The sequence below is a fragment of the Bombus vosnesenskii genome, unplaced genomic scaffold (genome assembly GCF_011952255.1).
Source record: "Bombus vosnesenskii isolate JDL3184/JDL3185 unplaced genomic scaffold, Bvos_JDL3184-5_v1.1 scf7180000013273, whole genome shotgun sequence".
Classification (NCBI taxonomy): Eukaryota; Metazoa; Arthropoda; class Insecta; order Hymenoptera; family Apidae; genus Bombus; species Bombus vosnesenskii.
Window position 1 is genome coordinate 2,352,129 of NW_022882931.1, and position 12,964 is coordinate 2,365,092.

The following is a 12,964-nucleotide window of genomic DNA, read 5'->3' on the forward strand; positions in this document are numbered from 1 at the left end:
GGAAAGTACGAAAAAAAGTAACGAGTATCATTTTACAATTAATATAATCAATAGGTATAAATATAGATATAAATGTACTATTTCAAAACGCTCACCATTTCGAAAATAGGCAGTAAAATGTTGAATTTATTATTCTATGAAGTTCCCTTCTTTTTTTTTTTTTTCGTTTCAATAAATGCATCAATTTTTCGTGTGAGTTCGACACAAATGTTTCTTCGAAGTAATCCACGTATTATTATAAAAGTCTAATAACGCGAAATTGATCAACTTGATATTATTTTCTTCGTATTTCCTACTTTTATTATAACTTTTTAATGAAGCTTCGAACTATATATAACCCAAATTTCATGTTATACTCATGGAACATGGTGACAAAATTTACTGAAAAAATCTGTCCTATATGCATTTAACGATTACGAAAATTTAAATTTATATAGTTGAGTATTACAATTAGAAATGCGGGAATTGGATTTGGTGCGTTGTATAATATATTTCGCGAGAGCGAAATGTGCGAATTGTAGCGGCAAAGTTTCGCTCAATGTTACGAGGGCCGACTGAAATATCTACTAATTTGCTCGTTCAAAAGTTTGTAAATACGTACAAACATGCCGCGATACACCGTATTGCTTTTGAGAGTCGCGTATAATTTGCACGTGGAAAAATTCATTTTCGCGACTTGGGAATTGCGTCGGGCAAAATGCGATTTAAATGTAACGCGTGAATCAAAAGTCGAACGCGTTCCGTTGAAACAAACACAACGAAGGATAATTGTACTTGTAAAGAGTTGGGAAAATCCTCTTTGGAAAGTTCTCACGGAATGAAGATCACACGAAGCGTGAATATTGTATTTTTAAATCCACTGAAAAGTGGATCGATCAGGGCGTCTTGGCGATTTAATTTACGAATTCGTATACGAAAAAATCTTTCGTCCTGGGATAGCAGTTGCAGGATAATGTTACAGTTATCGAGTTACCACAAAATGGATGCAGAATATAGAAACTCTGCGCGATACACAAATTTGGATAAAGAACGAAATAAAAGAACTAAAAAAATGTAGAGATTAATTTTGTACGAATATCTGACATGAAAAAGCTTCCAATGAAGTTTTGATTGCATCGTTGACGTTTGCATATCTGCATAGTGTCAGTGTGCAGTATGCAATAAAATGTCAGACTTGCGGACGACGATTTATCGTTGGGTTTTGATTGAAAATATTGTTTAATCTTGCCCCACGTGTATGAAAATATCGCGTTGTCATAGTTATCCAGCTTCCTGTCCGCGACGTTGTTCCGTGCAACCGATAGACTTAAATTTAGTTTGACAAACGCGTCGCTGGTGAAATTAGACGGCGGCGATCTTTAAATTTATCTCCGTGTCTATTAAAATCTCCGACACAATGGCGAGGATACTGTTGGAAACGGAACTAATGGAACTCGTTCGCGGCGGTGTACTATTGGACGGAAATAAACCTTCGTTTTCACGATGCTCACTTACTTATTCGCGTCTGCTGAGAGTGTGGCTCGTCGTAACCCTCCGGTTTGTCAGGATCTGAAAAGGAACAGTGGAAACAGTTAGTCATCGAAGTACCGTTTGTCAGGCAATTTAGAAGATTTAGGATTAAGAACAACAGAGATAATTCACGATAAGACTTAAATGGCGTTGAAAATATTTAGAATCTCGTCAAATCACCTGTGCGCTGTACCACCCCATTTGAACATAAAAATTAAGAAACTTAAAAATATTTGGCGAACTTCTAGGGCTCAAAGTATATGATAGTACGAATCATAGATAAAACATCTTTCAGAAATTAATAAACGTTGCTATAAAAAAAGGATCTTCATTCGCGTCTCTGACTATATCTTTTTTACCAGAAGATTGAAAAATATTGAAATTCGTGAGTGGTCCTGATTCAATGATCGAGTGTCACAAATAATTCTGCAAAACGACCAGATCGATCATTCCCTTTCATGGAAATATTACATTCAGATATTTCCAAGTATTACCATATAATTAAAAATCGCTGGGCGAATACTGTGAAAAATATTCAACCGGGTTAGGAGTCGGCAAACCTATTAAACGAAGACCGGCTTAAGGACAATTCAATTTAGTGGGCGGATTTAAATAAAGAGGCGAACTAGGAGAGTAACTGCAATTACCTCGCACGGACAGCTGAACAGCATACATCATTTTGGGCTCGGTGTTCACCTGGCATTCGTACTTGCCAGTGTCTGTCTTCCTGGCGTTGTCCAGCCTGAGCGTCCACGCGTCGCTACCCGGTGTATGCTGAGGCCCGAATCTCGTATCCGAGCTGAACAGAGTGTTTCCCGACGTGAGAATGTGGAGGTCCTTGCTTCTCATCCAGGACACCTGAAACAAGATCGCGCAGGACGTTGAAAATACATCGTAATGGAATTACCGTCGTGTTAAACACGAACCTGCCATCAGGCCATGCAAATGCTTCTTAAAATTACTTTTCTAGTTTAAGAAGATCAACTTTGAGTTAATTTCAGCCATTGGAAATTAACCTAAGAGTATCCACTAAAATTTACTGTCGTCAATTTTTTCCAGGATCTTGACACGCTTGGTCGATAATCGCTTAAAATTTTTCCCAGTAATTTTACGGAGTGTCTTTGGATAAAGACTTACTTGCCTTTTTCAGAAAACCTACGTTCTGATTTCTACGGTAAATTTTATGCCTTGATCGTCGATATGAGTATTTTAGTATGTTTCCGAATAATTTTATAAATTGCAATAATTTTTGGTAAGATATATGGATAAAGGTTTATTTACTTAAGATATAGATTTGCAACAATGTATTTTCTGGAGGCTTGAACGATCTTCTGTAAAGTTTGTGGATGAAGACTTGTTTGTTTCAAAAACAGCTCATTTTTATCTCTTTGATTTTCACACTTTAGTCGTCGACAGTTCCAGTGTTAAAATCGCAATTTGTCGAAACGAGAAACAAACAGATCGATCGACAAATGCAAGTATATTTATTGAAGCGAATGAATAAAAGCTCGCACAGCAAATGAAGAGTATTAATCTAGCCGACATAGATTCGTCTGATATGTACGACTACAAATGCGGTTTCCTCCCTTAAAACTGGAGCCATAGGAATGCACACTTGCGCCCCGTAAATCAGCGCTCTGTTACGACTTATTTCCTTTCCGCCTCGCTACTTTACACCCGTGTTACGAGCAACGTAATACATAACATAGTAACATGTTACGACGTCGTTACCTTATGGCCGAGATAAAGGATAGAGACTGTTAAAAAGAAAGTTCGGCCGCGAAGAGAAAAACAAGAGGAAAAGGGTGGAAGGGAGATACGTATAGGTGGAATTTAATGGAGCGACGCGTGAAAATCTCTATCGTTTGGAGAGAAAAGAACGAAGAGAAGAGAGAAGAGAACGAAAGGGAACCGAGTGGAAAGTACGTATTTCCTTCGCCTCGTGTTTCCTTGTTCTCGAGCGAAATTTTATTTATCAAGACGAAACGCCGGGTCGAGACGAGGCGTCATATTATTTATGCTGGTATAATTTTATTATCCAACGGCGTAAACCGGAGAGACTGGTTCAACTATTTTTATCGTTTGCAACAATAACGCCGAGTAATTTAAACGCCAGTCCGAGTTAATATACGGTGCAATTACTCTTTCTTGCCGTGGAAAATAAAATCGCTATTTTCTTATGTCACTGGCAAGCACCATTAATAAAACGCAGCAATGAACCGGTCCAGCAGCTCCACGTTCCATAGTTAGAGCCACCTTTGACATATCTTATTGCTTCGGGCTAAATAATTAATCCTCCCCATCCTACTTTCCCACTTTCACTCCACAGTTCTGCTTAGGGGCGAAGGGAGGGGCCGAGCAAATGGGAGTTTACTGATTACTCAGTTAAATTCACGAGTTTCTCAACTCGCGGACTATTTCTTACGAGTTTCCCCGTAACTCGGTTCATCAATTCTTATGAGTTTTCTTCCTGAACACCGGCTACGTTCACGTGAAGAATTCGATCCTTAATTCGACTTGTTCGGTCTAAAGCGGTCCAAAGGTACTTGCGCTTGGCAAATATATCTTCGTCAAGATCACCGTCCACGTTTCTTCCAATTCGACGCTTCGAACGCGATGGCGTTTTCAGCTTCATGAGAAGCTCATTGGGTAGATGTTGAATATTCGTAGTTCGCTGAAAAACGACTTAATTCGACAAATAACAACGCCTCAATGATGCACGGTGCTCGGGCTAGTTGATGTACCGAAAAGACGCGAAAATCACGATGGAAGGATGCAAAGTAGTCTCTATATAATTCCTTCTGATTATCCATTCCCTTTCGCATTTTCGTTCGTCTTGTTATGAGCAAAAGTTTCTGCGACCCTTGACGACAAGTAGCACACCTCTAGTACCGAGGATGCTTCAGAAAGCTGCGCCAGCCTTTCCTCTCGGTGCGATTAATATTTCGCGCGATTTTGACGGCACGAAGTTTAAAGGGCCAAAGGGAGAGGGTGAAATGTCAACGTTCATGGCAGCTGTCGAATACGCTGCTTACAATTAATATTTCTCACGACCTTGTAGACACGATCTTGAGCTTAAAGTCTTTGAAGATTGAATATGATCAGCGAATATTGCCTAAACATTCGATAATACTTCGTTGAATAGACTTAATATTATAATTACGACTAAGAAGTATGCTCGTTATACTTAATGTTTTTCACAATTTTCAAGCAACTGAACTTAAAAACATCGTGGTAACGATCGGGTATGATCAGAAAATGCTGAGCTTATCCGATAACTCGACGATAGTTCGTAATAACGATTAAGTACGTTCGTTACAAATAATATCTTTCACGATCTTGATGATAAAAAGGTATAAAGCTTCATAGGGCCAAGAGAAGAAGGGTGAAGCGATAACGATTCGATAACGTGGCAACGATCGAACATATTCGTTGCAATTAATATTTTTCACGATCTTGAAGACAAGTAGCCCGAGCCTTAAAGGACGAAAAGAAGAAAATGAAACGACGTCGAAGACGGAACGACAGTGGCTCGTGGTAACGACCGAGTATGGTCAGTGAACACTGCTTATCCGATCGCTCGTATTTCTCAACGTTGGACGGGGCAAACGGTGGGATATTAGATATCCGGTTATCGGGCTGCAGTCATTTCCGATCTGCATCCAGTTGCCAGTTTCCCATTGGTCGTTTCGCGAGAATGTGAGAGGATAAACGATCGGTCTGAATGATTTGTTTTGGGACAAGGGAAAGAGAAGAATGTGAGAAGGGGACAAGGAGGAAAAGAACGGTCGAAATGGCATGGAAGACGAAGAATCTAAATTGCGATCGTTCTGCGCGCGGCCTGGCGATTTTTAATAATGTCGTAATATCCAGGCAACGGAATCGAACCCGGTCCGCGACGTTTCGTCGCGAGACGGTGGGACGCAATAATCCACCGATGACAAAAAGAGGTACTAGTCCCTGCCTCGGATACATTCAGCCAGCCGTAGATTTATCGCCGTTATTAAAACAACCGTGGCGATACGAGCAGCAACCATGCTCGCCGGACGAGCGTAGATATTATTCAGCGAGAAGAACAAAAGAAGCTGGGATTAATCGGTAATTAAATCGACGCTGGGAAAACCGTAACGCTTCCGATATGCTTTTTATGCACCTTCTTCCACGGTATCCTACTATGGGAATCTTTTTTCAAACAATAACGTGGTGATAAGATACAGATGCAATCTGGTGAATCGGTAACATGTATATTCATCGAAGTTTATTTCCAAGTCAGATACTACAATGTTGTTAGGAACGCTTGAAGTCTCGAGGGATGCAAAGTCCGATGGACACACGGTTTTCGACGCTGTAAGACCTGTTTTCAATGGTTCATCGCTGTGAAATCGCTGTGAAAGTAAAGCACGAATGATTATATTGGTGAAATTGAAGAACAATCTGAACGTTTCCAATTAATATCATGTAATTTCTGTATACATTTTCCAAATTGTTTTCGGTATTCATCAATACGATGATGATAGTCGATTAAGTAGTATTAGGTTGTCCGGAAAGTGTCTTTCTTTTACAGACACGCCTTTTACAACAACGCATCTTTATACAAACATGAAACCTAATCTGTCGAACGTTGTGATCTTTAGTTTGATGGAACAAAATGGATCATACGTAATTCGACGAAATAATATAAAACGGAAAATGTTGTGCATCCATTATTTCCTTATAAAACGAAAGAAACTTTTCGGACGACCTAATAGTAACAAAGTTAGCGTAACTTCAAAATGTTTCATGTATACTTTCGCGAGCCTGTAGTATCTTCGTGTCTGCTATTTAATTTCAATCTTCTCTCCACAACGACAAACCCAAGAAAACAACCATTTCAGAAATCCATGCTCAAAATTGTTCAGGCAGACGTCGAAGGTAAATCGATGCAGGCCGCGCAGGTCTGCTGGAAATCGGCTTTGTACATAACGAGAAGAAAATTCAGCGCCGCGTGCGGCTGATTTATACAATAATAACGTAAGCAGCACACGGCAGAGCGTAATGGTCCACGATGTGGGGTGGGAAGGCGGAATGTGAGCGGTGGGTCATAACGTTAGGGGGTGAGAAGAATGTACGGCGTGGCAGGGGCTCGGTGTATCACGGCATTTGGTCGTATGCCAGTTTACTCGAGTATACGAGTCGGATGGCACCAGAAATAGAACTGGCTTTGAGGTCGCGGCACGAAGAGAGCAAAAGATGGAAAAACCGTGGCTGGCGAAGGGGGTTGGTGTTTGCTCGCGCGGCTGGCGGGGAGACAAAAGGACGAGGCAATATACGGAGCCGGCATAACCGCTTTCATCTGCTACGTCGACACAGACCAGGGCCGGATAAAAATGCAACTCCTACCAAGCCGTTTCATCGCAACCTTACGAGCCTCTCTGCTCGTTCCTGGCGCTTCTCCTCGAGGAAAGAGCTACCTTATGGCCACCATTCAGGCAGCACCGAGCGACCCTACGTTTGGCTCGGCAGATCGACCGTGCCACCGACACGATTCCCTCTGCTCGAATGTTTCTTAAATTAGACCACGTTTCCGCGTCGCCGCGAGATCGACCTGGAAATTTTCAGCACTGCTTGCAACAATTTCAAGCGTCGCTTCAACTGTGTAACGTCCGTTCTCTTTGCGTCAAAATGAACCTTCCTCCGGGATAAGAATTCCGCCGCGGTATGATTACGAAATAGAGTTCCATTTGCTCGAAACTACGTCGGCAAAGTTTCATCGAATGAGCGATGTTTAAGTTTTTAGTGTTTTTATTTATACGTTTATATAATACGATCTTGTGCTCCGACAACTGTGTCAAAATGAGTCTTTGGGCCTGAGATCGTGTCTGAAATCTTCGAATCTGAAATCTGATAAGAATCTGTTTAAATGTTCGAGATCTTGTCAAAGTTTAGTTCAATTCTGATCGGTCGATAGTGATATTCCACAGATGATTACTTAGATATCCTATCGATTATATTTTTGATGGAGCGTGTCAATGAATTTAAAGAAGTGTAACTGTCGGGGTGAAACTAAGAGAGAAGAAACTGTGCATCTATGTTTTGCAACGATCAGGTTTCGATTTTCCTTCGCTTGATTAACAAACTCAGCGACCAGAGTTCGATTGAAATTTATTACTCTGTGATTTACAGCTCTCGTCACATTTTCTTTATCCGGAAGATTCAAGATTCAGAAGATTCAGAGATTAATACAAAGTTGAAGAAGCATAGTAAGATAGTTCACAGGAGCTTGAATTGATCAAGCTGCGGACTTTGAAAGTGGTTTTCGAAAATTCGTGTCCGCTGGAGATGAATGAAATCGCGGATCCGGAAAGCTCGATAGATTTTGCTTGTATGGCGTAGCCTGTATTGTAACAGGTGGTAGAAAATCCGAGGAGGTGATCGTACTGTGAATAGAATTTGTTGGAAGACTACGTTTTCAAGAAAGTTAGGTTTATAGTTAGTACAGTGTGAATGTAGTTAACCGGGTCCCTGTGACTTCAGAGATTGTTGACTCTGAAGTAATAATCTCCGGGTTTAATCTGCGTGAAGACTCGATCCCGGCAATTCTAGAACAAACGTTGTTCGTGCGCGAACTATTTCGATTTACTTTCTTCCTTTAATTTACCTCTGTGTTAAGGTTCTGTATTCGTTTACGAGGGGAGATTGAAAAAGTAACGAGGTGTCGTTAAATGCAATTCATTGGCGTTCATGCTTTCGCACGCGTCCCAACACCGGAACACCTCGATCTTCCTGTTAGAAACAGACAAGGAAGTGGCTCGATGAATAAAGTGTAACTTCCTTTCGGCTCCAATTGCCAAAGTCGAAACTGAAAGTTGAGGAAAAGAGCCGAAGTAGCAAAAACGTTCGATGAGCTTTGGCGCTTCACGATGAACCATCGAATCGTACAAACGAATCGCTGTTCTTTGGTTAAATTATTTATTCTCTTTTTGTCGGTCGTAAGAAACGATAAGAATTGCGCTCGTCGACTTCCTTTTGGACTATGCCAGCCATTATCCACACTTTTGAATCGAACCGAGTCGATTCTGCTTTGGTTTTACGCTTCGCTGAAACTTTTCGATGAATAAAAGCCAGCCAGATAATTTCGCGAAACGCGTCTTTCTTCCTATGAAAATAGTTACCAAGTGTAAGTTTTAGTTTGTTAATTGTTCTATCAAAGAATTATATGTAATGGAGGAAAACATTGAGTTTGGGGAAAATTGAAATACAATTAAAAAGACATATACTGATTCGAATGAACAAAGACATATCACTGATTGATATGAAAAATTTTCATTCAGAATAATTTATATTTATCGATAGCGTTTATCTGGAAGCAACATTTATTACCAAATATCGTGATATAATTGCAAAGAAATATGTATCGATTCAGGTGGTCCTACTTGATTAAAAATTTCCATATGAAAATAATTTACGTCATAAATTTTCATTTAAAAATAATTCAACTATCGACATCGTTTATCTGGAAGCCATTCGATCACTGGACGAATAACAATTTCCAATTTTAACAAAGTGAAAGAGGCATTCTTTTTCGTGTGTGTATCGATGTGAATTCTGTTTTTAAAAATAATCTTCTATAAAATGAAATCAATAAAATTTATCATAAGTCGAATAAAATAATGCCTGCCACTGTGTTTAAACATAGTGGCAGCACAGAGAAAGAAGTGCATAATTTTTTGCGTCGACCAATACGAAAATGCTTGCCGTCCGTTTTTTAATCCGATTTCGTTTATCGAGAAAAGTCGAATATCGTCCGTGAAAAAAATTGCATCGCCGACGCGAAAAACGACATACACAGCCCGTCTATCCGTCAAAGCGGATTACGCGAACCGGCTAGCGCTGCTCGTCCGTGATTTTTTCCAGCTTTCGACAACCACGACGCTTTCGAAATCGTCGAAGGTCGAATAATTAACTCGTCGTATCGATTATAACTTGGCCGTTCACGGAGAAAAGAGAATTCGCTCTCTCAGTTTTACGTGATTTGCATAAATCAAACTCCTTCATTTATTAATTTCTCGTGAAAATTTTGTCTTTATGAATATATCGTTGCAATTTTTCGCTTGGGAAATTAACGATCGATTAAAAAGGAAAAAAGGAAGATTTGATTAACGCGAATCGAGTGGTATGAGAAGTTGATTAAAACGTCGATTCGATGGAACGAAGAAGGTTGTTGTTATCTGGTTAGCTTCAATTTTTTAACGAACACATCGAAGCCATTGATGAGAAACGTGGGCGCGGCATATACCTGATTCCGACTAACCTAAACTAATCGGTGACCAACAAGGTTCCCGGGTCACTGAGCTTTTATCGATTACCTTTCTTGCGTTACACGTTGCTTTGGCCTAGACGATAATGCCGTTCGATTAACCATGCGCTTCTGATATCCTGCTCAACTCGAAATCGCTCGAGGAGATTTCAAAGATTATCAAGAAACGCTACATATTAATTTCTCTGACTGAAGCAAACCCAACTTACTTATCTAAGTTTAAAAATCCTGTAAAAATCATTCAACAACTTTCTGAGGAAATAATGATGTTTTTAGTCCTCGACAAAGATTTTTCTTCTAATTAAACAAAATCAAAACCACGTATCTATGTAGATTGAAAAATACAATAAAAATCATTCGACGAATTTCTAAGGGCCCAAGATGATTTCAACTCGTGCATGAAGATTTTCTGTCTAATTACAATAGAACAATATATTTAAGTACAATAAAACAAAATATTGTATCTACAATAGGTCTCAAAAAAGATCAAACTGACAGCTGAGTTTCGATCTTCGATAAAGATTTCTCCGTTTTCTGATCTCAAAAAGATAAGACATCGACGAGTTGCTTCGAGTTGGTCATAAAATCAAAGGTAGAAATACGAACACGCGTCCACGTGATCGAAGGTAATTAAAATACACATAGAAATGGCAGACCATTTGCATACACGCAACCAGCCATAACATTTAATGATAGGATTGTTCTAATCATCGAATCCAGTCATATTATTTAGCAAACGCGATTTAAAATTCAAAATAGAAATGATGTACTGTTCCCAGTAATAGTAATGGATACGTATGGTCAGTATTTTACTAAAAGGTCTCAAAACCCAAAAATTACTAGCTTAATCGTAAAACTAAAACGTTCTTTAATCTTCAAATGTATCAGTATATAATCGATATTTTTTTACTTGAAGCATTTACAATTCCAAACCTATATATGCAGGAAAATTTACTTTTCCTAGCTACGTCAATATTCTGACAAATCGAGGATACATTCTCGCCTTTCGTTGTGTGCAATCAATTGGATTTCGCTGTGTAAGTTGCCAGTGGATTATCGTCTCGTGAAATTCACGTTTGAAATTCCAGAAAAATAAACGGGGAATTCCGTGTTTGGAAAGCTCGGAGTTATTCAGAGCGTGCGGAGAAGACGTTACGAGGAAAAAAGAAGAATTTACGATAAATTACGTTTTCATCCGAGTCACGGCTGAAGTTTGAAAGCGGCTCGAATTATCGTCATCGTCATCGCTGACATTCCGTTTCCTTCTCCAGAAAGCGCTCCATTTCGTGAGAATTATCCTAGCCGCGGAGTAACGCTCGCATCTAGGCCATGAATTTATCATCCGCGCGGCGCAATCTCGCCGCACTACTCCTCCTTAAGGCGTGTATTAATTTTTCAAGAGGCCGGCACGCTCGCGATTTCATAATTCACGAGTCTAAACAGAGGCTAATGCGTCTGCAACAAACGAGGCTACATAATTATACCAACGCAGATCTATTTCTTCGTCTTGCCGCCTTTCCTTTATTCATTTTTTCCACCTTTTGCCTCGTGGCTAGAATATAAAAGGTGTATCGTGCAGTACTTGATAAATAAAAGGGCCACGCGCTCGTCAGTGCGATTCAGTTGCGAAAGAAGAAACCTCTGTGAACGCGATGAAGAAAAGAACGCATCTTTCTCACGTTGCTCGTAAAGAGAGTGCAGATTCGGTAAACGCAACGAAAGGAAGGAAACAGAGAAGGCAACCTAACTGTCGACGTAGTTAGAGAACTAACTTCATTAGGACATCAAAGACGCCTTGCCAACGCGTCAGAGGGATCGCGTCGATACGCGATGATAGAAGGAAAAGGGAAAGACGCTACAATGAAGAAACGAAAGGGAAGGAAATAGAAAAAAGAAGTGTCGTAACCGTAATTTGCCCGAAGCTCGGAACATGAAAGTAGCAGTAAAACGAAGTGCGTGCAGTAGAAGTGGATTGTAATTGTCAGACATATGTTTCGACGAACCATGAAGGAAAGTGTTATGCGAAATGTTCTTGGAAATGTATATTTTCTTTGTATTTGTTTTACGCAAAAGTTGAACATCACCCATTACGTTTTCTTATATTATATATGATATCTTCTATATAGTCGCTCATGAATGTATTTGATGCATGTATATGATACATACTATAGGACATTTTTATAAACATAAAATATTTTAAAATTTCATTGATTCTCTAATGAAACACGATTGTCATGATTACGTTGGTAAAATTTAAGACCAGTTTAAAAATGTATATAAAAGTTACGAGATATTTGTTACAAACATTATATGATTATATATTTGCAAAAGGTTTCTACAGGCGCGTAAATATTTTCACGAGCTACAGTAATTTGTTATATTGGAGGAGAAAAAATAGCGTGAAAATTCAATTCTAAATGCAATTACGTATTCACCGCGCAATCAATGCATGGAAAAGGCGTGAAATGAAAGGAACCTGTGTGAGCTCGGCAGGAGAACAGGTTAGCTGTGTAGCAACCATGGTTTCCGAGGAGTTTAGGTGGTTGAACAGCGAAGTAGTATGGCTGCCTGTCGGGTAAATGGAGGGCACAAGGGGCTATGCGTGCACCCTCGCGACTCTTGCATTTTGCATACTGATGAGCCCACTTTCAAGCCACTTCGCCTCCCATTTCCTTTTTTCAACGTTTCCTTGTCACTTTTCGAGTTTCTGCTCCCTTCTGTCTTGTCAACATTACGCCACCCCTTGACAATCGCCACGAGGATAGCAAACAAAATATTCTCTCTTCTTTTTTCGTTGAAAAATCCCTGCAATTTTTATCATCGTGTTTCATTCTATTCTGTTTAACTGTTTTACAAACTATCTGTCTTTGAACAAATGAAATTGCATCAGAATGAAGGGAGGTGGAAAAATGTTTCGGATTCAATTGCATACGAGAATTTGGAATAGTCACCCTTTCGCACGGCTTTTGTAACGCATGGCTCTTTCATAACAACGATATTTTGTTGTTTGACATTGCCATGGGAACACGCGAGATTGTTATGCGGTGCATTTATGCGAATAATACGATTGTCAAAAGCCGAATCTCGCAGCTTTTACAACCGTCTCTTGCTGTTCTACGTTATTACTATTTCGTCAGTTGTATTTCGCGCGAATATGCT

General features: G+C 39.7%; 1 protein-coding gene and 1 long non-coding RNA gene across 4 annotated transcripts in view; one reads left to right on the forward strand and one right to left on the reverse strand.

Moving 5' to 3' along the window:
• LOC117231593 overlaps positions 1 to 12,964 on the reverse strand; it is a 109,566-nt gene that overhangs the window by 18,434 nt on the left and 78,168 nt on the right. For all 3 annotated transcript variants that reach the window (XM_033490173.1, XM_033490171.1, XM_033490172.1), the window contains 2 exons: positions 2,157 to 2,367; positions 1,495 to 1,548 (listed from right to left, as the gene is read on the reverse strand). In XM_033490173.1, coding sequence (XP_033346064.1) covers positions 1,495 to 1,548; positions 2,157 to 2,367 — 265 coding nt within the window. The remainder of the gene's footprint in view (positions 1 to 1,494; positions 1,549 to 2,156; positions 2,368 to 12,964) is intronic.
• LOC117231594 overlaps positions 1 to 12,964 on the forward strand; it is an 83,684-nt gene that overhangs the window by 11,702 nt on the left and 59,018 nt on the right. The gene's annotated exons all lie outside the window — the stretch shown is intronic.